Genomic DNA, 26,942 nt, shown 5'->3' with positions numbered 1-26,942 from the left:
ATAAATAGATATATATATAAGAGCAGTGATTCCAGTGCTAGGAACAAAATCACATAAATAGTTAGCACTGGAAGTCCTTGCAGTTCAAATACGTTGCTTTAGATCAGTTTAACTTTTACCTGTTAAAATAAGTAAAAGAAACATTTTTAAAGCGCTGGCTTCATAAGAGAAGCAGCTCTCCTGACTTCTTTTCACTGGTTTGAGGGGTAGAGCTATGAACCTGGTGAAGCATAACGTTAATACTTGCATGATCAAGCAAGAAAGAACCACTTTATTTTACTTGCTTTGATTGTCACAAACCTATCCTAATGCTTGCCTGTTGGTTGTTTGTACAGTTTTTAAGAAATATTACTACCATGGGCGCACAGGAGACAGTTACTTGGAAAAAGCACGAACTGATGCTATTCCAAGCCTCGGCATCAATACCACCTTCTTGATGAATTCATCAGTGAGCAGATCCATGTCCCTAGAGAATCAAACAGGCACGCATGATGTGCATTATGGACGTGAAACTGCCGTCCTTAGTCTCATGTTGATGTTGGGTACCCTTTGGCTTGGTCATACGCTCTATCAGTTTAAGAAAAGGTGAGTTACTTCAGTCTTGGAGCTCAGACTAATGATGATTTCGTATTACCTGTGAGGAATCGCTAATCGTTTAGATCTTGATTTTGTAACCCAGAAAAATCAGGTGGAACTCTTCCATTAGTGGTGGTGGAAGCCAAAGCTAGAGATGAACTTGGCTGGCCACCTGGAAAATGTTAGCAGCAGAACAAAATGTACAGTCACTGGATGATGCCCTTCCGTATTTGGTTTGGCATCGCAAGTGACTTTTTAGAAAGCTTTGGGTGAACCATTTATTTCATATTGGATCTCCTGTAACTCCCCCAAATAGGCATTGAACCATTTTGGAGGGCAAAAATCCCTGATGGTGCCGGAAGGTCTACGGGGAACGCACCTTCAGTGTGCTCTTGGGAGTCAAATGCCCAGGTCTAATTCGAGTTTTACTCCCGTTGCCCTTAAAACTCATCATTTGAAATGCTTGAGTAAGCAATTAAACTAAAGTGGAAATGAGACACAAATTGGTGCTTGGAAGACTTTTTTTCTAGCTTGCATCTTAGTTTCTTGTTTCTTTGTGGGTTTTGCTTATGCATTCATCAGCCTTCAAAGGCTATAGATTCCAGACGATTTAGGGCTGAATTAAAGACTAATTCTTCACTCCAAGTATCTCTTTAGAATTGCAAGTTTGGACTTGAATTTTCATTTGTTATAGCATTAATGCTATCTGGATTGAGTGCTTGTCCCTACAGTGTTGATGGAATTTTTTTGTCTTTAAATTGCAGCCCGTATTTGCATGCAAGAGTACGTGAAATTCTGTCCGACTGTGCCTTACCAATTTCAGTTCTGACTTTCTCTGCTGTGGGTTCCTATATCTTCAAGGAAATTGAAAGTAAGTTACACTTTTATTTTCTGGAATACTGGGGTGTATGAAAAAGTGAAATCCTAGGAAGGTTTTGCTTAAATAAAAAAAGGCAAATTCTTCCATATAGTTTCCAAACACTGCTTGTGCTTCCCAGCACCCCAAGAGCTCAGGCTTCCTCGATATTGTCTTTAATTCATTCAAAACCCTAATCAAACAAGGCTGAGTCAAGTTGTTTTCTCTAGAAAAATTATTCCGTGTGTGTCTTTTCACTTCAATGTAATTTGAAGTATGTATCTCTTACAATAAAGAGGATCAACAACTTTTGGCAAAGAACAAAGGGCAGAGTAATTAGCAGGCAGGAAGGGTTGTTGCCAGTCATACAGACATAGAGTTGATGATCCCAGTCTATCCTCTTTGTCTCCAGTTTACGTTTTCCTAATTTAGGTGAAATGGTGCAGAGCATCTGGGCAGTTTGAAGTTACATAAGGAAATCTAAAAATGAGACACCATTCATTGGCCAAATAGATCAGCTTTTCCATACCAGGAAGTGATAATGGGGACAGGAATTGCATTGTCCTGCGGTGACGTGAGTGGGTGATGTGAGGAAATGTATGGAAACAAATAAGAAATGGCTTTTTTCTGTGATGGCCATTCCATCCCGTTGGATTCTAAAATGGTGTGGCCATGCGATTTATCCCTCGTCATGGATTTCTTCCAGTGGCAGGGAAGTAGGACCATTTTATATTAAAATGTCTTGCACGGCTTATTGGATACGAGGAAGTTTTAAACCACTTTTGTCAGCTGATTAACTGACCAGGAGTAGGATACTGCTAGTTAGAAATGAGGTTTTCTAATCTAAAAGTGCTTTGTGTTTGTGGAAAACAAGTTTCCCTCTTCTCTTTTGCTCAAATATGTGTAATACCTCACTAGAACTAGCAGTAATCTGTCAAATCAGGATGGCAGCCAAGTTCTAAGAGGATGGAGGAAAAAAACAAAACAAGCTCAAACAGCCAGATGAGCCTGTCTTCTATGGTCTCCTGGCTCCCACATGCAGGAGCATCATGTCTGGTTTGCTGCGTTGGTTCCCAACAGTTAGTGGTGTGGATAAAACATTTCTTGAGTCCATGTGGATGGTTGGACAAGAAGGTGCCTCCTAACATCATTCCCCTCCTCTTTCCAGTGTCCAAATTTAACTACAACCCATCTGAGAGATTGTTTGTGCTGGCCCCGGTCCAGTCCCTCTCCATTGGATCAGTGATGAGCGCCATGGGGCTGGGGTTCCTCCTGTCAATGCTCTTCTTTATAGAGCAGAACATTGTGGCATCGCTCACAAATGCTCCGGAGAACAGGTAATACTTTTTGGTACTCCTCTTCCTCTCTGGAGGGATGTCCTTGAGTCTCTTCCCAACACTGCTTGTCCAAAGCTTGTCTGAGTATCAGAAAAGGACATGTTCTTCAGAACTTTGGTTGTCACAGATGAAAGTAACTCGACTGCTTAACTCCTGACCATCCCCAAAACCCAGCGTTATGGCAGTGAGTCAAAAACGCAAAGCATCAATGAGCTCGTCACCTCAGCCTGTTTCTTCCTTCCCATGTGTGAATGTTATGTAGGTGGGTTTTGTCTGATTTGAGGTCTGTGGAGGTACCTCCAGATATTTAGGAAGTGTCTGACACATGTGGACACTTGCACTGCTCTTGCAGTACAGAGAATTCTTTGAAAATGAAAAGTCAATGACCTGCATAAATGTCGTAGCGTGATATGCTGCAGCTGAGCATCAGAAAAGAAGTGTTTGGAGCTGTTAGTTTCCAGCTGAAAAGGTCGAAGTGAAGTAAAACAGTATGTCTGGTAGGTCTGATTTATGTGCAAACTTGAGATCTTGCACTATTAAAATATTCCCTCTGATGTTTTTGTGCCAACTGCAATCAGATATGATATCAAGAATGAATGTGTATGACTCTTGTTTCAGGGAAACTACCATGTCTCAGAGGATTTTTTGCTAATGTAATGCGTGGGAGGGTTTTCTCCTTGCATAACATACATTAGCATTCTCCATGTTGTAGCTGGAGTGACACTGAATTAGGGGAGAGAAGACAAGCTCAAATTCAGTTATACTAATTGGTTTTCTTTGACCACGTGATTTTTTTTTCCTGTTATCTTTATTATATCCCTTTAAGTAAAGTGTTGCATAAATCTGTAATGTAAGTGGGTCATGTCTTTCCCAAGATGAATTTCTTCTAAACTTTCAGTGTTTTCCACTAGAGCGTCTTTAAGGAATGTAAAATATTTTTTGGAGTTCTTCATAACGTTTTTCATAATGCCTTGTTACAGGGCTCAGCTTATGCTGATCAAGTATCAGGGCGTGACTTTTTTTAGAGACCGAAAAACTAGGACCTGACACCTTCTGTTTGTGGTACCATCACAGAATGAAAATACTGTCGTCTATACCAGCCAAATGGAGACTGTGCTCTTTGGTGTCTTGCCAAATGTAGTGATTTCCTCCTGTAGAAAAAACAGGGAGAAGATGATGCTTGCCTGAAAGTACGCTGATGTGCTTTCCTAACGAATAATCAAATCATAGAACCACAGGATGGTTTGAGTTGGAAGGGACCTTAAAGACCATCCAGTCCAACCCCCCTGCCTTGGGCAGGGACACCTCCCACCAGAGCAGGTCACTCCCAGCCCCATCCAGCCTGGCCTTGAGCCCTGCCAGGGAGGGGGCAGCCACAGCGGCTCTGGGCAACCTGTGCCAGTGCAGAACAAAGCAAGCATGTAGGACAGCCCAAGAAATATTGATCTGGTTGGGCAGCGTGAAGATAACCTAGGATAAGTCATCTAGATCTTTGTGTGTGTTGAGCTAGACAAGCTCAGTGAAGCCGATCCATTGTTCAAAGCAGGTGTGCTGCGAGGCTGCTGAGACCAAACAGTGTCCCAAGGGGACTGAAAGGATCCTGCTGTCAGATGGATGGCCTTTGTACGCAGAAAGCCCTCTGAAAAGGGCAGACAGCACAATCAGATGATAACCCTGGGGATGCTTTGGTCTGAGAAAGCAGCACATGAGCAGGGGCCGTGTTTTCAAAGCGTGAGCCAACACAGGAAGCGTGTTTACAATCCCACCCTTCCTGCCAGCACCTTCCAGCTTCAGAGGCATTGCAATGTAGACATCTACCTGACCTAGTCACCCCGTGGCCTCCTCGGTCAATGGAGGTGAGCACTTCCAGTAAGATGAGCCTTTGTTCCAAAACTGAACCCCACCCAAGAGTTCTGCTGCCCAAACAATGGCATCTGCTGCTTTTTGAGAGAGGTGTTAGGCATAGATCTTCACGTGCTGGGCCGTGTCTGCTAGCTCCACGCATCCCATGTCTTAGAGCATTTCAGAGGACTCCAAGTCTCTGCTTAGGTATTGAGCAGAGCTTGCTTGGGTGGCATTAAGGCACTAAATGGTGCTCTCTTTCCAGTTGATGGTGCCTGGAGAGCAATTCCAATGATCCCTTGTGTTGTGTCAGGGTGACAACTGCTGTCTGCTCTGCCCAGGCAGAAACACAGCTATGGACCTTTAAGTTAGGTATCGAAGTCTGAGAGCTGAATCCTTCCCCAGCCTTTTTCTAAGCTTTACTCGTAGTGTCTGAGCAGTTGGTGCCAGATGTGTATACTCAGGAAAGGGGCAAACTTTGCAAAAAATGGCAAGGTTGAACTAGTTCAGCATTAGCAAGTGTAGCCCTTGCGAAGTGAATGTGAAGTGGTCAGCTTCCTTGGTGAAGAATGCCAGTTTCCCCCTCCCCTAACAAGCAAAATGGGCAGGCTACCCTGCATTCACCACATTTAGGCATGTTATCTCCTTGGTTGACTGTTAAGGAGGAGCTGAAGCTTAATGAATTCATGTCCCATTTTCTTATCATGCAGTAGCAATTACATAATTAGGGGGTTACTGCAGTATGCCGAGCACATGTTCTGTTCATGGGGAAGGAGGGAGATCGGGGTTAAAAACAAGACGAGTGGGAAACTTCGGTGTCAGTAGGTTGGCAACCCATGCCCAGGTTCCTAACCACTCCCCACGTGGACTCTGCTAGCAGATATATTTTGTGTATTATGTATATTTTCAGTGGACTCCGCAACCAATGTAGCGGCAAAACACTAATGAAATTTTCATGGGCTGTTATTTTAGTGGGTTGCCTTTCTGCTCAGCGTTGTTCTTTCCAGGAGCTGACTGATTTGGGAGCAAACTATCAAGTTTCATTACCTTTCATGTTCGTGTCAGGCAGACTGTAAAAGCAGGAGGAGTGTGATGTTGCTCAGTGCATGGAAGTGCACTTCGGTGTTTAGCATTCGAGCTCGGGTTCAGCGAGAGCAGCCTGTTAGTTTGCAGCGGGTGTAACTGCTGTCAACAAAAACCTCGTTTCAGGTTGGTGAAGGGAACAGCTTATCACTGGGACCTCCTGCTGGTTGCACTGATTAACACGGGGCTATCAGTCTTCGGCCTCCCATGGATCCATGCTGCCTTCCCACACTCCCCAATGCACGTCCGCGCCCTGGCGTATGTGGAGGAGAGGGTTGAGAATGGACACATCTATGAGACGTAAGTAGGAACTGCAGAGCCGTCTTGGATCTCTTGTGGTTTCATTTGTGGTCTCCTAATCCTTTGGGTGCAGCGGGTTATGTGGTTGGGGAGCTGGCTGTCATCTTGAAGACCTGCAAGATATGAAGGTGGAAGGGAGGTGCACCGAATGAAGCCACCTCAGCCAGCATGGCCTGGGACCTGGCTTCATATCCCCCTTCACCAAAGCATTTGTTTTAGGACAGCCGCAAATTTAGGCTTTGGTCAGCGGCTGGCGGCAGCCTGCAGGGATTCTACCCGCTCCGGTGGAAATTCTTCTCTGGAAGAGTCAGCCAAGGCCTTTTTCAGGTTTATCCTTGTGGAAACTGAGGAGATGCTTTGGCTGGATCTTCCCAAATGTCTTCACCAGAAAAAATCCAGCCTGATTCATTGCCTGAAACCTGTCTGGTGGTTATTACAAAGGATAGGAAAAATGCAGCATTATTTCAGAGCTCCCACAGCATCTTCTGCCACGTCTCGGGAAGGCGAGGTGCTTAATGAATTCCCTTGTTTTTAAGGAAAAGGGACTGTGAAGCCATGCCTGGGTCACGGCTTTCTATTTAAGACCCGCTTTTTTGCTGGTCTGAGTTGTCCACCACACTCTTACCAGACACCTATTTAAAAATGAAAATCAAAATTAAAAACCTACTTTCTGATGAAACCTGTTCCAGAATAGAGATTATCTGCTCTGTTTGATCTGAGTCCGTTACAGTTGAGTGCTTTTACCTCAGAAGTGGTAATTTCCACTCACATGCCATTAGTTTTAATTATCCTGCCTTGGTTTCCATTTTCAGAGTTGCCACTTACCAAAAGTGAGGCTAAGTGGTCATTTACTTTGGGGGATGGAGTGGGGTCCGTCTCTTAATTTCAGTCTCACCTTCACGCTGTTCTTGGTGCCAGCTGGCCCAGCCCAACCTGGCACAGCAGCTTTTTGGGTCAGCGACGGACAGATTTCACCTTTCACATCTGGAAATTGCGGAGTCCTGCTGCTCCCTGCAATACTTTTACAGAAGTTTCCTGGGAGAACAGTCCCTTGGGCTTGTATCCCCATTAGTATGTGGTGGTATCAGTTGTTCTCACAACTATATCGGTCTTGAATAAATGCCAAACCCTATTTCAAAAAAAGTAACTTTGTGATTTGAGTTCTATAGGGTTTTAACTCATGCCCTTGCTCCTGGTGTCCATGATCTCCTCTGGGACACCGCTGCGCTCCGTTCCTTTGCGAGATGCAGAAGTTACACTTTGAAACCCACGTGCCAAGCCCCCCTCCTGTGCCTTCTGTTGTCGGTTTTAATATGTGGTGGCTTTTTTCCTGTTTTGTCACCCGCTGTCTTGATTGTGCGTTCTGGCTTCGTGACAAAGTCGAGTCCCTTGCCCAACCGAAGGACTGCCTTCTGCCCTTGTCCTCTGCTCCTTCACCTAGCGGCCCAAAAAGAGCATCGAAGAGCGCTCTTTGGCCGTGCTACCCTAGGTATGGCTCCAGTGATTATCCCGAAAGGGCTGAGGGATGCCCTAATCTCACTAAGCACGTTCCCTCGTGGCACAGCTCTTCCTCTGCTGGAGGCAAATCGGTACGTAGATGAGCGCTGTGAACTGGATATTGGGAGTGAAAAAGGGAATGAGGATTTCGTAGTTATTTGAACTCCCTTTGAGGCTGAAGCTTTTTGTTCTCTGCAAAGCACTGAGCTATAAACAGAAGGCTCTGAGCAATGTTGTCATCTTTTACTTTTTTTTTTCCTCTTAGCCAGCTCTGCTGAAAAAGAAACGTACTGAAGCTCAATTAGAAAATCAGGAGTTCTTTCAGCGCTGGCTCCCTTGGCAGGCTCTTTTCCTGCACTCGAATCAAAGCTGTCAGTGAGGAGGAGGATATAAACAAGAATAAAGATCTGTCACAATGAAAGCAAAATTTTTCTTCTCCCCTGTAGAGTAACCACTTGAGTTTCATGTGGCAAACTGCAAATAAGCTCTCATTACTCATAGGGAGGAGGTCAGGAATGGCTAAGCCTGCGCTAGCCATATTTAAAGGATTCTGGGGAAATGAGCCTGGATTATGCTCCTTAATCTCCATTAATTACTTCATTTCCATTGTAGCACAGACTTTGTGGAGCTGTTTCCTCAAGGGCCAAACCAGATTCTGAACACATGCAAATTGCAGGGTTTCTTCTGTTGACTTGATGTGACTGTTTGTGATGTCCTTACCCTGGAAATAAGAGAGGTGCTAGAATTGGCAGAAGACCAATTTGAAGCTGGGAACTTCAGCTTTAAAGATCTCATGTTTGGTCAATTATGAGCAATTTTAACAGTGTTCTGATAAGAAATTCCAAACTACTTTAATAAGTGGCATTAGCAGGAGCTGGCAGTAGTAGTTGCAGTACATCTTGTATGTGATCAAACACTTCAGTGCTGTGATTGCTGCATCCCCAAGGGATGGCAGCAGAAAATTTAATGAACTTCAAAAATCCATTACCAAAGGGCTGCTACTCTGAGCTGTTCTGTACTTGCAGAACTTGCATCTGATTGGAGTGTGGTGCCTTCATGCCTCACTTTGATCCTGAGATTTTTTGATTTGCATGTCTTCATGCACAGCTCCGCTAGGTTCCTTGCAAGCGCTCAGACTGATGCTTGCAGGTCATGAGCATCCCCAGCAGTGGGTTAGATCTTGGCCTGAAATAGCAGAAATGCTTTTTCCCCAATGATGAAGCCAGAGGAACTCTTGCTGTGCCTGGATGAGGCTAAATCTGTTAGTGCATCCTCTCACTTTTGCTTTACTGGGCCACTTGAGAGGCTCGTAGTGGTTCTGGTAGCACTGAAGTAGTCTGACCACTCCTTATCGGGCTGTCAGATTACTCTGAATTAGCGCTTGTAGTTGCACTTGAGGTTGCTTGGCTCTGTTCATCTCCGAGACTTCTGTTCTGGGGTGATCCAGACCTGGAGGCGGTGGAAAAGGTGCCAAACTATATCCACCTAGGTGATGTCCCAGTTCTTCCAGAGCTGGCAAAAGCAGTCTGCAGGTAAGAGCGAAGTGCTCTACTTCCCCTCGGCTTCTCTAGGCATTGGCAGGGACCTCTTGATGTAGGAGACTTGCAAAAGGATCCGAACAAATTCTGTTTGGAAGGAGGAAAGCTGTAGTTTCTGCTGTTTAGACCTAGCTAGAGGAGGGGAGATGACTTAGAGGTTAACACCTCCCGTGTCTCTCCTGTGCATCCTCGCTTTGTAATCCTGGATAATATGTACAACCTGCCCCACTGCTCACGGAGGAATTCAAGTGTTGTCCTCAGGACTTTGTGTACCGTTTATTGAAATCTGTTGTTCCTCAGGGCTTGTAACCTCTCATGTGAATTCTGCCATGTTATCCAAATCCTGAGAGCCAGCCTTAGGCTGTTACCCATTCCCTCTCTCTCTAAATACAGATGTGGAAGGCTCCCTCATCCCCACAGCTTCGTTATGCTCTTGAATGTATAAACAGATTTGAAGTTCAACCTGACCTTGCTTATAAGGCAGGCTCTCAAAAATTTAATATTGAGATAATTCACTGGGAAGCCATCTTCTTTAGGACAGAAGGGATATGACAGCAGTGCATATGTAAGAGGGAGACGTGTTTTTGTAGATCTTGTGGCTGGCTCTCATGTTAATTCTCAGAGTATTTTGTGTACAGGGTTAATACCAAATATGAGGTCTCGCATGCAGGGAATGAGGCCACTAGATGATACCAAAACAGTCTATGAATAAGAATTTCTCCTGATAACGGGATTTACTCACTAGCTTATGCACTGAATTGCTGGATTTGTCTTCTCAAAAATAAGTTATGTTGAGAATCCTCCTTTTTTTCCTGTTTATAAGTAGTCTGGTAAGATGAGGGTTTTTTCTCCTACAGTTTCTGGTAATTTTTTTTCAAACTAGGAGTTGCTTACAGGTTTAGTTGAAGTGAAAAAAGAAAAAGCAACCTCCCCCCACCCCCCCTAAGTAGGCTCTGAAAGTTACTGCATGCTTTCCTGTCAGTCTTTTTATTTTTTTTACCCATTAAAAAAAAAAAAAATCAATCTGTGGTCTGTCAGCTCTGAAAAATTTGCATTAATTAATTACATGTTTTGCATGGTAATAGGCAATTTGCAGTGCAACTGCTATTATCCAGAGCAGAAGTAAGTTTCTAGCTCTCTGCATAGTGCTCTCAGCACTCCCCTCCATATAAACAAGGAGATCCTCATATACATCAAAAACGCTGGCTCGCAGTCAAGAGTGCAGACTTTTTTACAAGAGGTTCATTAGTTCCTGTAGAAGTCAATGAGTTGTCTTTTGGATAGAAGCCGATGGCATATGCACTGGGTAAATCGAGGAAAAAAAAATACTGCCCAGAAAGAGGATTCTTGCCTGGGTTTTTGGGGGATGTTTTTTGATTTTGGGTGGGTTTTTTCTTCGCAATGTGCTAAAGAGAATTAGTTTAGAGGGCAATTCAGTTCAGGATAGGATCTGTGGAGCTTTGCAGAAGGGGAATTTGGCATTTTTCCAGCTGCTCTGTTTGAGCTGTGGATTAAGTGCCTGGCCTGGAGCCAGCAGAGCTCTGCCTTCTCAGTGTCAGCGCGGGGCCAGAAGTGCTGATCTCAGTGCGGTGGAGATGAGTTTCCCTTTCCCGAGCGGCACGTGTCCTGCACCTACGTGGGGTAGTGAGCCCCAGCAATGCGCTTACGTGGATGCTGCGATGTTATCCTGCTCCCCTAAGCCCCGTTTTCTTGCTTTCAGGATCGTGAGCGTGAAGGAGACCCGGCTGACAAGTCTAGTGGCGAACTTCTTAGTTGGCCTCTCGCTCCTGCTCCTTCCTTTCCCTCTCCAGTGGATTCCAAAGCCGGTCCTCTATGGACTCTTCCTCTACATTGCGTTGACCTCCATTGATGGGAACCAGCTCTTTGAAAGGGTGGCGCTCCTGCTCAAAGAACAGGTACGCAGACCGGGGCACCAGCCTGGTGGAACAGAGAAGGAAACTATTTACAGCCTTGGCACCAAACCGTGCCAGGAGCTAATGGGGAAAGCTGCTGGTGTTGGGAGTGGGGCTACCCTCAAAACTCATGTTCTTAGGAGGTCGATTTCCAGCTCCAGCCTGCCCTTTGCATATCCCAGGGATTGGAACTTGACATCTCCAGTTTAGCCCGGCTGCCACTGAGACATGAGCAAGAGAAGTCTTTTTCCATTCAAGTGGACAAATGAACGGGAGAATAATGCAGCGCCAAACAACAAAAGTTCCATGGTTATTGTTGTGTTAAAAAAAAGGTGGTAGCTGAGTGGTTCCTAGAATGGCACTGCATCTCGTCTGCCTTTCAGATTCTGTGCAAACCGCTTTCTGCGTTTCCTTGCCACAGAAGCTTTTGAGCTTCATGTTCAGAGCGATGTCTTGCATATAATCGTTCTGTTTTCAGTCTGCTGAGAATTGCTCTGGAGCCCCTATCTCCAGAAGGCAAAAATGAGTGTGTGAACGGAGCCAGGGTAGCTGCTACCAGTGGAGACACCCCCTAAACTTTGTGGAGTGCAAACCAAAACCACATTCAAACAATGCCTTTTAAAAAAAAAAATATATCACACAAACTGTTGCTTCCTGAATGAAGGGTTTTTGTGAGTTTTAAAAACCCTCTGTAGTGTCAGCTGCAGAGTACATGCATTAAAAATAATGACAAAAAAATTTGAAAAAGCACGTGCACAAAATGTCAGCAAATGGTGATCTTTGCTTTCCCCAACAAAGCTTCTGAACAGGAGTGTTTTGCTATATTTTAGACTTTCATTTTGACTTGTGTGAAATACCGTGAGATAGGATTTTAAACTCAAATTGAAACCTTTCTGATGTGGGATGAAAACAAATCTGGAAGATGTGTTTTCAAGCCATCTCTATTACAAGTGCTAAGAAGGTGTTAGTTTGCAGCGTAGGCGGTACCTGGAGCAATAGTGAGTCTCCAGCTCACCTTCTCTCCTGTAACAAGGGTCAAGGGGCTTAATAAGCCCAACATTTGGCTCTCCATCTCTGCTAATCTATCTTAACCTCTGGGATGTAATATTAGAGATCAAAACTGTGAAATCCGAGTAAAGATTACATTTGTCATGTCAATCATTGAATGCAGATTGAACAGTTACTGCTGTATGTGGAATATTACTTCTGGTTTTAGTACAAATGATGTGTGGAATTTTCCAAGCTTCGGTTTGGAAAATTAAAAAGTATTTTCAAATATGGAGATCTCCCTTTTCTGGAAACCTTTTAATGAGTCATAGCACAATCTGAAATCCATTGAGTCTGTATCAGTGCCAGCAGACAGTCGCTCATACTCTTCATTGATGTATAGACAATGAGTCAAAGCCTGCGCTCAGACATGAGCAAGTAACTGTCAAAAGAAACCATGAGCGATATTTAGCCTATTAATGTCACTTTTTTTTCCCTTCTCAAAAATGAATAGCTTATGAGTTAGAAAAATGACTGCAGTCTGAGCACAGCCTCTTCCTGTACCTTCCCACTCTCATCTCCTGGTCTTCCCACACTGGGGTTCAGCCAAGACATGGGACCACCAGGGGCAAGCAAAGGTCTGCTCAGCAGAGGACAGAAGGCTATAAAACAACGAGGAGCTGGGTTTCAGGTGGAGAAACCATCCAGCAGTAACAACACCCGAATGCATCTGCTTACCATCACCCCCCTGCACACCCCCACAGGCACTTCACATATCGTTGCAAAGCCCTGATAATCCCACTCAGGGGAATCTCATTACTGTACTTCTCAGGATACTTTAGTGCACTCTAGGTGCTCCCAAAGGCAATCTTAGCTGCGTGGTGTGTCTTTTCTTCTCCAGGTTTCCAGTGCCCAGTCATCTTCTGTGTGTTGCTGCCAATGCTGTGGTTTAAGGCACTTGCTTTAACCCTGCAAATCCTGCATTGGGCTGTTGAACCCTGTTAAGGACTGTGATGCTGAGGCGCTCTGTGTGTAAATTGTTGGCTTCCTTAAACCCCTTGTGCTCAAAAGCCTGTGCCATGTTCTGCAGTCACAAGTCCAGGTCGCTGCATGTCTAACATCTAATCCTTCTCTTCTCAGACTGCTTATCCTCCGACCCATTACATCCGCAGAGTGCCCCAGAGGAAGATCCACTATTTCACCGGCTTGCAGGTCCTGCAGCTCCTCATTCTCTGTGGTTTCGGCATGTCACCGTTGCCCTACATGAAAATGATCTTCCCACTTATCATGATAGGGATGATCCCAATCAGGTACGAAGCTCAGATGCCTTTTTCTGTATCCTGGCTTGGACTGTGGGAGGTCTGGTTGGTCTAGAAGGGCAGCCGGTACTTTCCTGAGTAGCCAAATCCTGAAAGTGGGTGATGGTGACCTCTTTTTCACAAGCTGCTTAGGCTTGAGGAGGAATAGTGTAGCCAGCTTGTGATTTCACTGATGCTGGGTGTTGTGCAAAGGGTTCTGGGCTGGCAGGTATTCTTCTAGCTAGTGGAGAGGCAAATAAGTCTCCTTTTGCAGCGCCTGTGAGATCCTGATCTTCCTGAGGAGCTGTAGTCTGAGCCTTCCTTCTAGGTGGTGTTTGATAATGTTCCCTCTTGCTGCACAATTTGATTTCCTAAGGCCTGTGCTCAGAGCAGAGCTAGAAGCTTTTCCTAAGTGGAACCCTTATCTCTTATCCGGTGCTGTGGTGACCTTACAGACCTGATGCGCTGCTGAATGCCGTTGCCAGTGGTCAGTTAGGTCAAGCTGGCCACATTTAGTCTTAAAACTGGGAGGACTGTACAATATTTTGCAGTCTTCAAAGGGAATCATTGAGAAATTTAACTAATTTCTTCCTTAATGTTCATGAACAGTGACTGCCCATCATTCTCCAGTTAAATCATTCATGCTGTTCGTCCTTTGGATATAATGAGAAGCCATAATAAGATCTTGGAAGGAACAGATCTGTTTCCAGTCCACTTGATTATTTTTAGGCCAACATGGTATCCAGCAATATCTGGTTGTCTTTGAGCTTGCAATCTTGGAAACTTTCTGTCTGATCTCAAAGTTCAGGGCTACCAATGTGATAGTCTGCCAAGGCAGCTATTGTGGTGTTTTCCTTGGGTGATAAAGATGGGTCCAGTTCTTTCTCGGAAACAAAAGCAAATGTCAAAACTGCCATGGCTTTCAGCAGGATCAGGTTAGAGCTATTTGGACTGGATTTTTAAAGATAAACAAAATCTTGGAAAACACTGAAATTATCGTTCCTGTGGTAAGAGTCTCTCACCCACGCTTCACATAGGCGTCACTTTGGATGACTGGTGAAGTGGCTGGTAAATACCTCAGCTGTGGTGTACCTCAGTACAGTGCTGGGTGGTTGACTCTGGGAATTGCAAGTCTCTGCACAGAGCAGCTCAGTACAGAAAAGAAAATGTGGGACACTTTGTCAAACATTCAAGTATCGGAAATAGTGTAATAAGCTAAATTAGTGTGAAGAGAGTGCTGTCAAAGAATCTGGGTTTGTAATAAGAGCTAGGTAATTTAGTGCTGCAAGTATACCTTGAGTAAATAAGATACTGTCATCTTATGCTAGCTCTGTTGCTAACTCGTTTCTCTTTCTGGAGCAGCTCTTTCTGGTTGCTGGGTAATTGGCCCTGCTGCTAAGGGGAAGATGGTGCTACCTGGCACAATACAAAAATTTGCTCTTGGCTTTCTCTTCTCTGATTTCCTTTGCCTTCATGTAGTTTCTGTGGACTCCAACTGAGAAGGCAGCACCGTGATGTGTGAGCTCTGTAGTTAACAATGACTTTCTCCCCAAGATTTGTCATTCTAAATAGATGAGACAGAGTAGAAGAAATAGCTCTGGGAGGAAAAGCTGATGGGAAAGTAGCCAGGGGTCAAAGTCAAGAATCAAACTCGGATGAGTGAGTCATGGGTCAATGTCCCATCCAGAAAACCAGCCATGTTACTTGTCTGTCTCAAAGCCACGCTTCCATCTGTCCGACAGCGTTAGACATATGACTTGTATTGTCAGTGGTGAGGGACCCTCTTTTTCCGCTGGTGTTGTAGTGCTAATATGAAGGATAATGGATTTCAATGGCTTCTCATTATTGCAGCGGGGAACAGCCTGTTGGAAGAAAATGTGATCTCTTTGGGTATCCCGAGTTCATGGCTTTGATTCAGAACTTTGGGATGACTAGCTGTTGGTTGTCCAGAGAGGAAGAATCTTCTTTCCAAGTTCTCTGTGATGCTTATCTGTGCTCCCACAGCTCTCAAGCATTTTATTTCAGGACAGGTCTAAGCAGATCCTGGTGCTTCTCAGTAGTGAGTGCTGTTTGGGATCTCTTGGAAGGGCCTTTTCGATAGCTATGCAAGTCTTAAACTGGCTTTCTAGTGCTTTGTGCCTTATTTTAACAGCTGAAGAATAGCTTCCTTGTTTAGCAAGGAAAAGTGTCAAACTAAATCTACAGTAGGATTTAATGAGAGCAACTTCATAGCATATTGTTAGCAGCACCGTGCCTTTCTCGCCCAAATACATTAATTCATGAGGATGTTCTTGCAAACAAAAAACCCCACCACCACTAACAAAATAATCCCAAAAGTTAGGGAATCACTGTCTCCATGATCCAATGGAGAATCCAGACACCAGGTAGGGTTGGAAGAATGAATGTCACGGCCCTTCTTAGCCTCTTGCCATGGTGTCAGGCCTTGCTGATCTATTTGGTGCTTCTCTAAAGACCAAAGCTTCTGGGTTGTCTCTTAAAGCTACTCTGTGGTGAGAGCTGAAAGGAGTGACCCAGAGTACCTGTAGAACTGAGGAACTGCAAGACAAATAACCCTCGTATGCAGGTCTCTGAGCCAACATTCCCCCTATAGGGAAAGTGGTGAAGGAAGTAGAAATTAGAAATAAATGGTGATTCCTCGGCAAAACAACCCTAACTATAAATGCTGTGTAGTTACTTGCAGGATTGGTTGGGTTTACTTTCTCCCACTTCATCTCCCCTTCAGCTGGGTGAATCTTTTGTATGCATGGCCATGGACAAACTCAACTTGAAGGTCTTGGGACAGACAAGCAAGGTGTTACGTGGCTGTAAACAGGCACTAATGCTGTCTCTTTGGTTCCATCTTAGGTATAACCTGCTCCCTAGGATCATCGAAGCCAAGTACTTGGATGCTATGGATGCAGAGCATTAAACGGGGTCCTGCGGACACGGAGCAGCGAGGACAGCTCTTTCAGAGTTGGAGGGCAGCTTTGCCGAGGCGTAGAACAATCTATCTGCAGTTCTTTCTTTCACCACTTTCTTTCTGCTCTCATATGGTGTTGGTAATGCACACGTATCAAAGACCAACTGAGCGTTGAAGTGTCAGACCAAAACAGCATTGGACTTGGGAGGCCGATGCTCTTTGGAGCTGGGAGGCAAGCAAGCTTTATGGAAAATGCTACTTTCCACATCCCACAACTGGAAGAAACCCCAAAGATCAGCATGTCCGTACGGTTGGAGCATGCAGTCTCATAATTGTTGTGTGTTCCCTTGTTTGAGGGTGGGGAAATCTTTTTTTTTTTTATGCACCATGACCCTTTCTTCCAAAATACTATAAGGACACTGACCCTTCTTTTACAGAATGACAGTCCTGTTCTGGCCTTTGGATTCCATTTCCTATGCATCCAGTATTCCCTAATTGGTATTCTGGGTGGGATGGCCTCATGTTAGACCACTGGCTGGAGAGATGTCTGGCCATCTTGTCAGATTGGGTTGGAAACAGATATAACTTGTACTGATACAATCCACAGCTTTGGATGAATACTTAATTCCTACAGGTGAGCTGGAAATGTTCAGAGGTTGGGCTTGCATGGCGATGTTGGTGAAACCACATCTAGGTCTAAGCTATTTGGGAATTATTTTGGTTCTTTCTACCATTACTTCTCGGTAATCGGTCACAGGAGTGTAGTTTTGCACAACTGCGACGTTCTTGTTGGCACCCGGAGTCAGACGCTGAAACTTGTCAAAGGGCAGTTGTGTTAATGATTGCATATACATATGTACAGTAGTGCCTATGTGTACATATATACATATGGATTTGTGTATATATTTTGCATAGATATACAAATAGGCCTGATTCTTTCGAAATATCAGAAGTGTTTTGTGCAGTCAGTGTTACCCGTGACGTCTTGACCATATACTTGTTCTCTGCTTCAGTGCTGCTTTTTTCTCTCATTTGAGACATGGTCACTTTTTTTTTCCTTTTGAAGCTGCTCAGTTACTGTTTTTGTTCATGTGTTGCTTTACTCAGTGTTCCTTTGCTTTCTTCATCCCATGGCTTGAGACCTTCATCATTCTGTCTTGATGCTCCAACATGTGAATTTTGCATTAATTTTTAATGTACAGCATGCAATGAAAGTTTTCCTCTTTCACCTAATCAATATTTGTTGGTCACTTCATTGTTTCTGTTTTGTAGCTAATCTCCAGTTTTCCCCCCTCCCAGACGTTATATTATATTTCTGGATGAATCTAACTTCTGCTGTCTTTTATATTTCAGTTTATTTAATTTTGCTTGTACTATGGTCAGTTTTCTTATTTGGAGTACTGTGAAACAAGCTGCCGTTTAGTTCAGTGCTTGCCCTTTGCTGCACACTACAGATCACAGGTAAAGTGTGAAGAAAAATGTGGACCTCTGAAGATAATGAACTTTCAAAGCAGTAGAAATGAGGGAAAGTGATAAAGTGAAATGCAAATATATTATTAGCACAGAGGAGTGTTTCTTTACCAATTGCTTGCCCAGTAAATGGTGCGGAGCTTTTATGGGCACGTGCCCTACCCATAGGGCGTTCCTCTATGGGATGAGGAAGACCAACTCTGCAATGAGGGAGGAAGGCGTTGGGTAAAAAGCTCTGATGCTGAAACTAAGCCAGACTCAAGCCGCTGAAGATTCGGTGTGTTTGCGCTACATATCAGATGGTATTTCATCTTAATGTGGCTGCCTATGGCTTTAAAACACGTATGAAAGACTAAATTTTTATTTTCTTATGAAACCCTTCGTCTTTGTATTGATATTTGATGGAGGAGAGCAGTAGGTGTTCCCAAGAACATGGCCATGGCTTATATTTCCCCGAGCAATCGCAGGGGAAAGCACTCAGCTTAGCAAGCAACACATCATCGCGTGACCTTGAAAGCACGACCTTCGTGTTGCACCACCCAACTCTTGGGGGACTGCAGGGAAGTCTCAGGGTCAGGGTGACCACCCCAGTAATGCCACACCTTTGGCTCTCAGTTGGTCTTGGAGGCAGCAGGGATAACTCATGCCATGACAGCAGGTATAAATCCGTGCGTGGTGTCTGACCACCTTCAGTATTTCCTGGCTTTTGAGTCATTTCTGTGGTGAGGTCACTAATTGCTTTTACTAAGGCCTACATGTAGAAACAGGGGGCAAAGAGTCAGCAAACAGGATGTTGGGGGAAGGCGGAGGCGGTCAGAGGATGTCTGATCTTCAGTCAACAGAAAAAAGAGCAGGTGACAGCAAAGAGTTCAGTACCTGTCGCAAGACAGGGAGTGCGGAGGCCTGATGATGCTTAAATAACTCGCTTTTCCCACGGATGTCAAAAGATGTAACCAAAACTAGAATGAGAAGTGTCATCCTCTGGTTGAGTAAGCTCTTAAACACACATGTCCTGGGGTTGCGTTTCTGGTGCCTCAGCTCTTGGCAGGAAGAAGTTTACCCTGAGGGATGGCTGAAATGGTGTTGTGGATGCTGCGGCTGGCGGAAGGAGAGGACGTGCCCAAGGGAGTGGGGCTCTGGTCCTCTTCGAGGAAGAGCAGAGGCCCTGGGTGACACTTCCTCCAGCACAGAGCGTAGTGGGGTGAGCTGGCATGCGGGTCTGGCCAGAGGAAATAGTTTTGAGATGTACCCTCCATTCCCCCACTTAGGAGGACCAAAATGTCCCCATTGAAAGCCTCTTTGAAAGCATCGATTTCGGACAGTGTTAAATGTTGTGAACTGAGATCATTTGAAATCCAGATAGCTTGGGGGGTGGGGTGGGGGGGGGGGGTGTTAAATATCCATCACAACTCTTGTTTCTATCTTTTATTGCTGTTGCTTCACCACTATGACTTCAGTGTTTGTATCTTCTTCGTAGCATCAATAAGATTGCGTTTTGCAGGGTTTTCTTTCTACAGAAGTCAGGGGCCAAAGAATCAGCTGATGGGAAATCAGCACAACTAGGGAAAAGAAGTTGTGCTGGGTTAGACTGGTTGAACGTTTGGACCCATGTCTTGATATATGGGTAGAGGGAGATATGAGACTCAAGGCCTTTTGTCTCATAAGGGGTTGTAATGATCCTGCAGAGGATTTTTTTTTTCATACAAGTACCTTTTCTCTTCTTGTTTGCTTCTGGTTTTGCTGACTTGAGTGCAGGCGTTTCCAGGAAGTAGGCTAACTAGGGAAGGAGAGTTTGTTCAGAGTTGATTGAGCACTTTAATACTTCTGTGAAGGTTAAGACAATTAGAATGTAAAAGAAGTTTTATTATAAGCTCTTTATATACGCACAATGCTATGTTTAACTGTTGCCAAAGAACTGGGTTTGAAAGATGCTGATGGGTGTTAAGAGAGTCCATGATGTTCACCTGGAACCGCAAGGTAGTAAAAAGCTTCTGAAGCAAGTGGATTTTGGAACTTACCTTTTGACAGCTGCCAAAACGATCAGAAACTGGGGACAGAATGAACTTCTACTCTCAAACTTGTAGGTTTTGGTCCTTGCGTTGAATGTAGGAGCTAGAAGTTAGCTTGACAATTAAAATTGGATTTATACCTGAATAGTTGGTTGGTTTTTTTTTTTGGTCTGAGACTGATTTTGTTGCCTTCCAAAGTACTGTTGACATGCTACGTATGGAAATAGATGTGTTTCTCCATTTCAATTAAGGAGAGTTGGTGAAAACGTGGACTGCTGAACAGGCAGCATAGCACTTTCTAGATTGCTTAGGAAGCAAACCTGACAACTTCACTAGCAACAATCCACATTCTCTGGTGTCAACGTTTGAAGCTATTAATAAATATCAAGCTCTACTTGGATATGCACCGGTGCATTGCTGCGAAAGGGTGGCGACGGAGTAAATGAACTCAGCTGGCTGGCTTCAGAGCTGCCGTCTGGTGAAATGCTTCAAGATGAGCCCTGACGAGTGTGCGAGGGGTGTGATACACCCTTCTTTATGACTGGTGTGAACTGGGATGCTCTGAAAAGAAATACAGTAGATGGTCACGGCTCCACATACTGTAGGTCAAACAGTTCTCCCCGGAAGGCCCACACCCCCCGCTGTACCAGAGGACTGAAACTGTTTGTAAATCTTCTGCATATCGTATTTGGCTGCTTTAGAAACTGCTGCTGAACCGTGGGCGCTCTTTGAAGAAGCCTGAAGTTGGCCGAAGCTGGATGTAGCTGGAGAAGGCTGGGGAGGGGGAGGGAAGGGTTGTTTGGGGGTGGTTTTTTGTGGAGTAGTCAGCAACAAAAGAGGGGCCCGAGACACGCTGTGTCACCAGAAGCACCTACCATTTTCCAGTCCATGTCCCACGAAGCATGTATCTACGCTAGCTGTTGGCACATGCTCATGTTACCCCTTGGTCAAGCTTTTTTTTTCCTTCTTCATTGTGTTCTGTATCCGCCTTTGAGGTGTTTCTACCTGCTTGGAAGGTTAACGGGCAGAACCAGGGTTGGCTCAAGCTCATCTCCTGTGTCTGTCCCCGCAACACTTTAGCGTGAGCTGTTTTCTGCCATCTCCTCACCCAGCTCTCCTCTTCCCCAGCCCTTCTCTGGAAGGTGGCTCTTGCACCCCCGCTGTGGCAATGCTGCTCAATTGCAGGGTGGGAATTTCTCACTGGAGAACTCGAGCCCGTGTCTGAGCAGCCGCGTGGCAGCGGCTGCTCCCTGGGGGCTCGCTTTGCCGTAATAAGCAATTAACGAAGGATTTGTAATTGTCCTACGGTTGCACTGTCTTCTGCATCTCTTTAGACGATTACTTTATGGAGCAGTGTTCCAGTTGGGCTGTCGTCTTTTCGTCTGTCAAGCTTCCAAAACAACTTAAATAGACATAATGGGATGGGTTTGCCCCATTTCTGTCTGTGCTGAGGCCTGTGGATGTTCGAAGAGAATAGTCTTCTGTAATTGTTTTCATATCTAATTAAGGCATTTAAGTACCAAACCCTGTCCATTACACTACTGGCTGCAGATCTGGTTGCAAAGAGCAAACCATCAATATATTGTGTAAAGAGCAGACAGACGAGGGCGTTGCCGGAGTACATGCTTCAGCAATACAAATTAGCGCTTTCCTCTTCAGCTTTGGTGTGTTTTCCCTCCAAACGAAGACAATCCGTGGCTGTGTCTGTCTTTCCCTTGTAGAAAACTGCACGAGCTTGGATCACTTGGTGCTGTTCTGATGTCGCCTTAAATATTAAGAGCCTGTCCTGGGGGAGATGCTGCCTTCTGCTCCCCATCTGCATCCCTGCTGCGAAGAGCTGCTTACTTGGAGAGCTGGAAGACTGCTCTTGGAGCAGAAGAGGGGCTGCATGTGGCACCTTAGCTGGTCCACCCGTGTGACAAATTCTTGCAGCTACAAAAGCTATCCGTATCCCTCATCTAGGCACAGGTGGGAGTCCCAAAGGTGAACAAAATGGCAAAAGAGTTGGGAAAAAAAACCAGTCTGCAATTAAATTCTCTCCCTCTCGACCTGAGGGATGCTGGCTTTCTGCTCGTGGCATGCCAAAAGAAGGAAACCCAAAAAGCTCTCTAGCAGTGAAGTATTTGTGACGTGATCAGGGTTTTGCAGAAAACTCAGCGCATCAAATTCAACGGCTGGAGTCTCGGTTCCGGCGCGTGGGAGGCTCACTGGAGGGCTGGGCTCAGTCCTCGCTCTGCCCATCGGCAGCAGTCGGTGTCTCGGCGTGCTTTTCCCAGGCCTCGATTTCAGAGGAGTTTCGTGTGATTTGGGCGACTTGGGTGGTTTCTGCAAGTGTCCATACGAGGGATGGCAGGCCATGCGGGTCTCTGCCAGGCATGGCTGGAGCAGAAGGTGTAGCCCTCGGTGCCCTGAGTGGCGGCATCTCTGGGTTTGCAGGTGATCTCTTTTCAGGAGGTGGTTTGATTGACCTCCGAGTGACACCCAGCGAGCTCATGCAGCATACCCTCCTCTCTGGGAGCAGCGTTAGCCGCCTTTCTGCTGTTTAAAGCATCACGTAGTTCTGAACTTCTCAAATTTGGAACCAGTGCCGCTGGTTTCAAACTGCATCCCCAGCGGAGTCCCAGCCTGCATATAAACCAGCTTTTAAGTGATTTCACACCTTTATTGCGGAGCTTCCTTCGCCTGCTCAGGTGTTAGCAGCTACCTCCCACCCCCGAGACTTCTGAAGCCAAAGTGGAACGAGGACCCTGCTTTGAAGTGCCCCTGTCTGGAAGCCGTGACTGCCGGGATGTGCGTGGGATGTGTCCCTCCCCGGCAGGTGCTGGGCTGCGCTCTGAAGTGCCCAGCAGGTCGAAGAGGATCTGTTCCTGTGGGAGACAGCGTGATTCAGCTGCAAAGCACCGCAGCCGCTGGAAAGCGAGGAGCTTATGGCGCTGTTGACCCTTGGAGGATTTAGCCTCTGGCGTTTGGCAGAGCTGCTCTGATTTAATAAGTGTTCAGCCCCTCCGTTCTCCCTGTCCTCTTTATTGATGCGAAGTTGTACCTTCTTCCCTCACAGATGGTGTTACCCTAGAAAACAGGAATTCTCTTCTTAAAGTGCAGCAGTTCAGCTGCTAAAACCCCCCCACCTTACTTCTCCAACGTACGTGCTCTCCGACTTTAGTGCAAACCAACCCCCCTTCCCCTTGGTCCAACCTGAGAAAGGGGCTGTCTCTTAAATACTCCCTCATTTCCCCTCCCGCTTTCCTTGGAGGGAGTGTAAACACAGAATAAGCTCCAAGCAGATGATTTAAGAGGAGAAACCACCCCGAGGCAGATCCAGCTCCTCTCAAATCCTGCATCCCCTTTCCACGCAGGAGAGGGCTAGCGGAGCCGCTTGGCTGGGGGGCTCTGCAGCAAACCACGAGGAGACCAGCGGTGGGTTTATCTTCCAACTTGTCCCATGGCATGTAACTGGTTAAACGTTTCTGTATTTGGTGACCAGGAGGTTTCTGTCGCAGATTGCTGGGGAACTATTTTATGTGAGGGAAAGCACAGGTTCCTGTTTAGGGAGATACGGCCTATAGACATTGCACTTGCTAAATATGCTCTTAAAGCGCATGCCTCTATCTCGTGTTGATTTTACAGTGAATGATTTCTTTTGATAAGAGTTGCTTGGGGTGGGGGGGGGAGGGAGAGGGAATTCCTTTATTGTATAAGGAAACTCTGTATTTAAAAACAAAATAAAAAGAAATATACTGTTTATATATTTCTACTTTGTTGCCTAATCAGTGTCCTTTATTTAACCTTAAGCTCCCAGCATTGCTTGGGCTTCTCTCCTAGTGCTGATGTACGTATTTCCCTGAGGGAGGGCCTCGTGGGTGAGACGTTTCTGTAATCCCCAACGCTTGTAGCATTTGAGCTTCTCGACTGGGGATGTAAGGACACGTGTTGTCTTACCCGTGTGAGCCTGGGGAGTCAAAAATGGGATTCCTTCATGTGTTAATGGGGAAATGTAAGAAAAAACGGCACTTTTTATCTGACATAGTGCACTGAGAGCATCGAGACCTGCCTAGTATTGCCCTTGTGGCTCCGACTTCCTTGGCATAATCTGAACCAGAGATGAGCCCAAAATTGTGTTGGATGGGAGCCTTGAGAATGATCCATTTCTCCAAGCAGTAAATACCACTAGTTACCTACCATGGGACCAAGCTTGGATCGTTGCTTTCTAGCTCCCTGTAGCCCACCAGGATCCTTGAGGAGCTCACTTTGCAGAAAGAGGGGCTTTTGGCCTGTGAACACAAGCCGAGGTGGAGATAAGGGTAACTTTGGCCCCCCGTGTGTCTGGCAGCATTGTCTGAGAGGAGCCAGAGTCTGCGAACGTGCTCCTTGCCTCCAGCCACCACAGCTCTCCGTGTCCTGGGGGACAACTCCTCCGCACAGAGGACCAGTTCTGGCCTCCATCAGCATGAGCTGTCCTAGAAGCGATCTTGGTGGCCCTCAATATCTTTATATTTGTATAGTTGTGTGTGTATATATATAAAAATACATGTGCACAGGCTGTCAGGAAAAGGGGGAGACAGTCCTTGTGCTGTTAACTTCACAGTGCTCTCGAGCATGTGGGCAGCCTCAAATGTTTTGGGACCTGAGCTGCTGTGGGCTCTGGCATGGAGACCTTTGAGATGTACCCGTCCCTGGGGCAGTGGAGGAGTGCACAGACTGTGTTTGCTGCACCAGTCTCACCCCATCGTCTCCTGGAGCAGGGTGTGGGGAGGCTCATGAGCCCTTTCTGCAGCTCTGTGTTGCCTTCAGGTAGGTAGATTGTATTCCCCCTTCACAGCAAGGTCCAAAATGGGACCTCCAAGAGGAGCCAGATACAGAGATCCTCAAACTAGCGTGCAAGGACTAAGGCCTTGGCAGCAAGAAGCAGCTTGGGAGGGGAGTGGGGCACGTAGGGCCAGCGTGTCTCCCTTTTGAGGTCTCTGGCTGTGATGGATTGCATACAGGGGCTGATTGTCCCAAACGCCTGGGGATCCTCCTGCAAGATCACTGGAGCGTGAAGGTGTGTTCCTACCCAAGATGGATCCCTCCTGGACAGGCAGGAGGTCCCAAGAATGGACACAGAATGGGTGAGAAGTGGTTGTGTGTCCATCAAGTAAATCCACCTGCGAGTCACCAGGGCCCATGGTCTCTCTGTGGCAGCGGTTCTTCTCCGGTCCATGAGAGTCTTTCCCGGGACAACCCCCAGGTCCTTGCCTGGTGCCCAGGAGCAGCCTTGGAAAGCCTGAGAAGCCTGAAAAGCACTTTTGGGGTGAGGTGAGGTGTAACGAAGGGCATGACCATAAACACGTGGGGGTGCAGCGAGCCCATGGGGCTGGGTGCTGAGGGGCAGGGAGGGGGTGGGCAGGCCGTGTTTGTCACCTTCTGGATGGCACCGCGTGGGGTTTAACTGAGGGGCCTCTGTCTGCCACCGCGGGCAGCCTGGCAAGGCCACAGCCCCGCGAGGTGCGAAACGCCCCCGTTCAAAGCAGACGTCTAATAATAGTCGGTTTAAATGCCAGCGGCATTTGGTGCAGATCCGAGGGATCAGATGGGGATGTGTTTCCCTCCACCGTGTCCTTCCTACCCCACCGGGACATAGCGTGCTGGCAGGAGCTTTGCAGGAGGAGTCGAAATATCCATCGGCCAAAAATTACGTGGATAAACAGCTCAAAAAGGTGCCAGGCCCCAGGGATGCAATCTGCGGGTTTGCCCTGTACCATGTCTTGGTATGGAGGGTGTGGAAAAAGGGATTATTTAGGGTGGCTGCATCTGGGCTTCCCTTAAACTGGCATGAGTTTGTCAGTACGTTTCCCTTCCCAATGTCCTGCTTTGATTTAGACTGTAAAGGGAGTTGACTTATTCCTCCCTGCGCTTCCCAGCCCTGTAAAGGACTGAAATATCTTCCTGGAGTGATCCAGGTCTGATGGGGTCTGTCACTCGCCCCAGATGTGCACATGCCATTGCAGCAGAGCTGGTGAGGAAGGACCTCTTAGCCCCTCTCCACTGCATTTGGGGGGGACTGAGGACCCAGAGATGGACCAGAAAAGAAAGCAGCAGCAATGTAGCAGCCAGCAAGGGGTCAGGTATCTCAAGTTCTTGGTGTAAGAGCCAGAAAAAAACAGTAATTGTAGCCGTTTGTTTGTTTGTTTTTAGTGTTTGGGGTGGAGTTTTTCGTTTGTTTGTTTTCTGGCAAGCAGTTTGCAGCCCTGAGCCTTCCCAGGCACCAAAACCTGCTGGTTTTCATCAGGGATTTAATCTGCTGAGAGCAGGTGCCATCTAGGGGACAGACAAAAGAAGACAAGGAGGGTTTCATTTCCAAACCTACACCATTTGCTCCACCACCCCAACCCACCTCCAACCTCCAAAGAGCCTCAAGCCCGCCTCAAGTTCCAGTTGCTTTCGCACCAAGCACAGAGGATCCCGGGCTCCAAATGGGCAGCTGGTGGGTGCATGGCTGGGTGCATGGCTTGATGCAAGCTTAGCCGGCCCCCAATCCCGAGCGGAAAGCATCTGCCTTGGTGCAGCACTCGTGGCCAAATCCATGGAGCAGAAAAGCCTGCACCGAGATTTTTCTTTGGTGGTTTGCTGTAAGGGTACGGAGAAACCACGAGCAAGCCCGAGTGCTGCGAGCTCACCTCTCTGTAGGCACAGCTCATCATTCCAGCTCTGGGCTTGCCGTGGTGTCCTGGAGCAACCTTCCTGCTGCTCTCCAGAGGGCTCTATCCTGCTGCCTTTTAGGAAAGGTTTGGCCAGGAGTGCTCGCTCTGCATCACCCGCTTCTCTCCCTCCCGAATTTGGATGGTCCGGCGGTCTAACGCCAGGACCGTGCGTCGAGGGGGGGGGGCTGGTTCAGTGCTGCATGACTTGACCTGAGCCCAAAAAACTCCATCAGCACCTGCCTCACTGCACATACTTAAAACCAGGCTCTGCCCAAACCTTTGGAGATGGTGGATGGGGGAGCAGTAGGTGGAAATGCTGCACGTCCCTCATTTTGAATAAATAATGAGTACTAATGATACCGCCTTGCTAATAAAAGTCTGGCAAATGGGTGACTGCAGCTGTGAGCTAGAGCTGCAGGGCTGAAAGGTTGGTGTTGGAAACTCCAGCTAAAAATCACTCGGTTTTCACTCTTTCCTCTCTTATTCCAGGCTTTTTGATTTTTCTCTGCTAGCTTCATCAGCCCCCCCACCCCTTGGAAAGCCCTTTAGCACCCACCATAGGCAGCTTCAGGGTGGACAGGAGGGTCTGCGGGGCAAAAGTTTGCTGTTGGGGGCTCCTCTCCCTCCACCTCATCC

The 26,942-nt window shown here is 46.5% G+C and overlaps 1 protein-coding gene across 2 annotated transcripts in view; it reads left to right on the top strand.

Annotated features, from left to right (window-relative positions):
- Positions 1 to 16,240, top strand: part of SLC4A11 (solute carrier family 4 member 11) — a 139,032-nt gene extending 122,792 nt beyond the window's left edge. For both annotated transcript variants that reach the window (XM_086463929.1, XM_086463928.1), the window contains exons 15-21: positions 336 to 585; positions 1,341 to 1,447; positions 2,601 to 2,769; positions 5,821 to 5,994; positions 10,750 to 10,945; positions 13,070 to 13,239; positions 16,093 to 16,240. In XM_086463929.1, the coding sequence (XP_086320055.1) occupies positions 336 to 585; positions 1,341 to 1,447; positions 2,601 to 2,769; positions 5,821 to 5,994; positions 10,750 to 10,945; positions 13,070 to 13,239; positions 16,093 to 16,156 (1,130 nt within the window). In that variant the 3' untranslated portion in view covers positions 16,157 to 16,240. The remainder of the gene's footprint in view (positions 1 to 335; positions 586 to 1,340; positions 1,448 to 2,600; positions 2,770 to 5,820; positions 5,995 to 10,749; positions 10,946 to 13,069; positions 13,240 to 16,092) is intronic.
- Positions 16,241 to 26,942: the final 10,702 nt, after the last annotated feature.

Source organism: Leptosomus discolor, chromosome 4, assembly GCF_034619465.1.
Source record: "Leptosomus discolor isolate bLepDis1 chromosome 4, bLepDis1.hap2, whole genome shotgun sequence".
Lineage (NCBI taxonomy): Eukaryota > Metazoa > Chordata > Aves > Leptosomiformes > Leptosomidae > Leptosomus > Leptosomus discolor.
The sequence above is the reverse complement of the archived record's forward strand: the minus strand, read 5'-3'. Positions and strand labels throughout refer to the sequence as shown.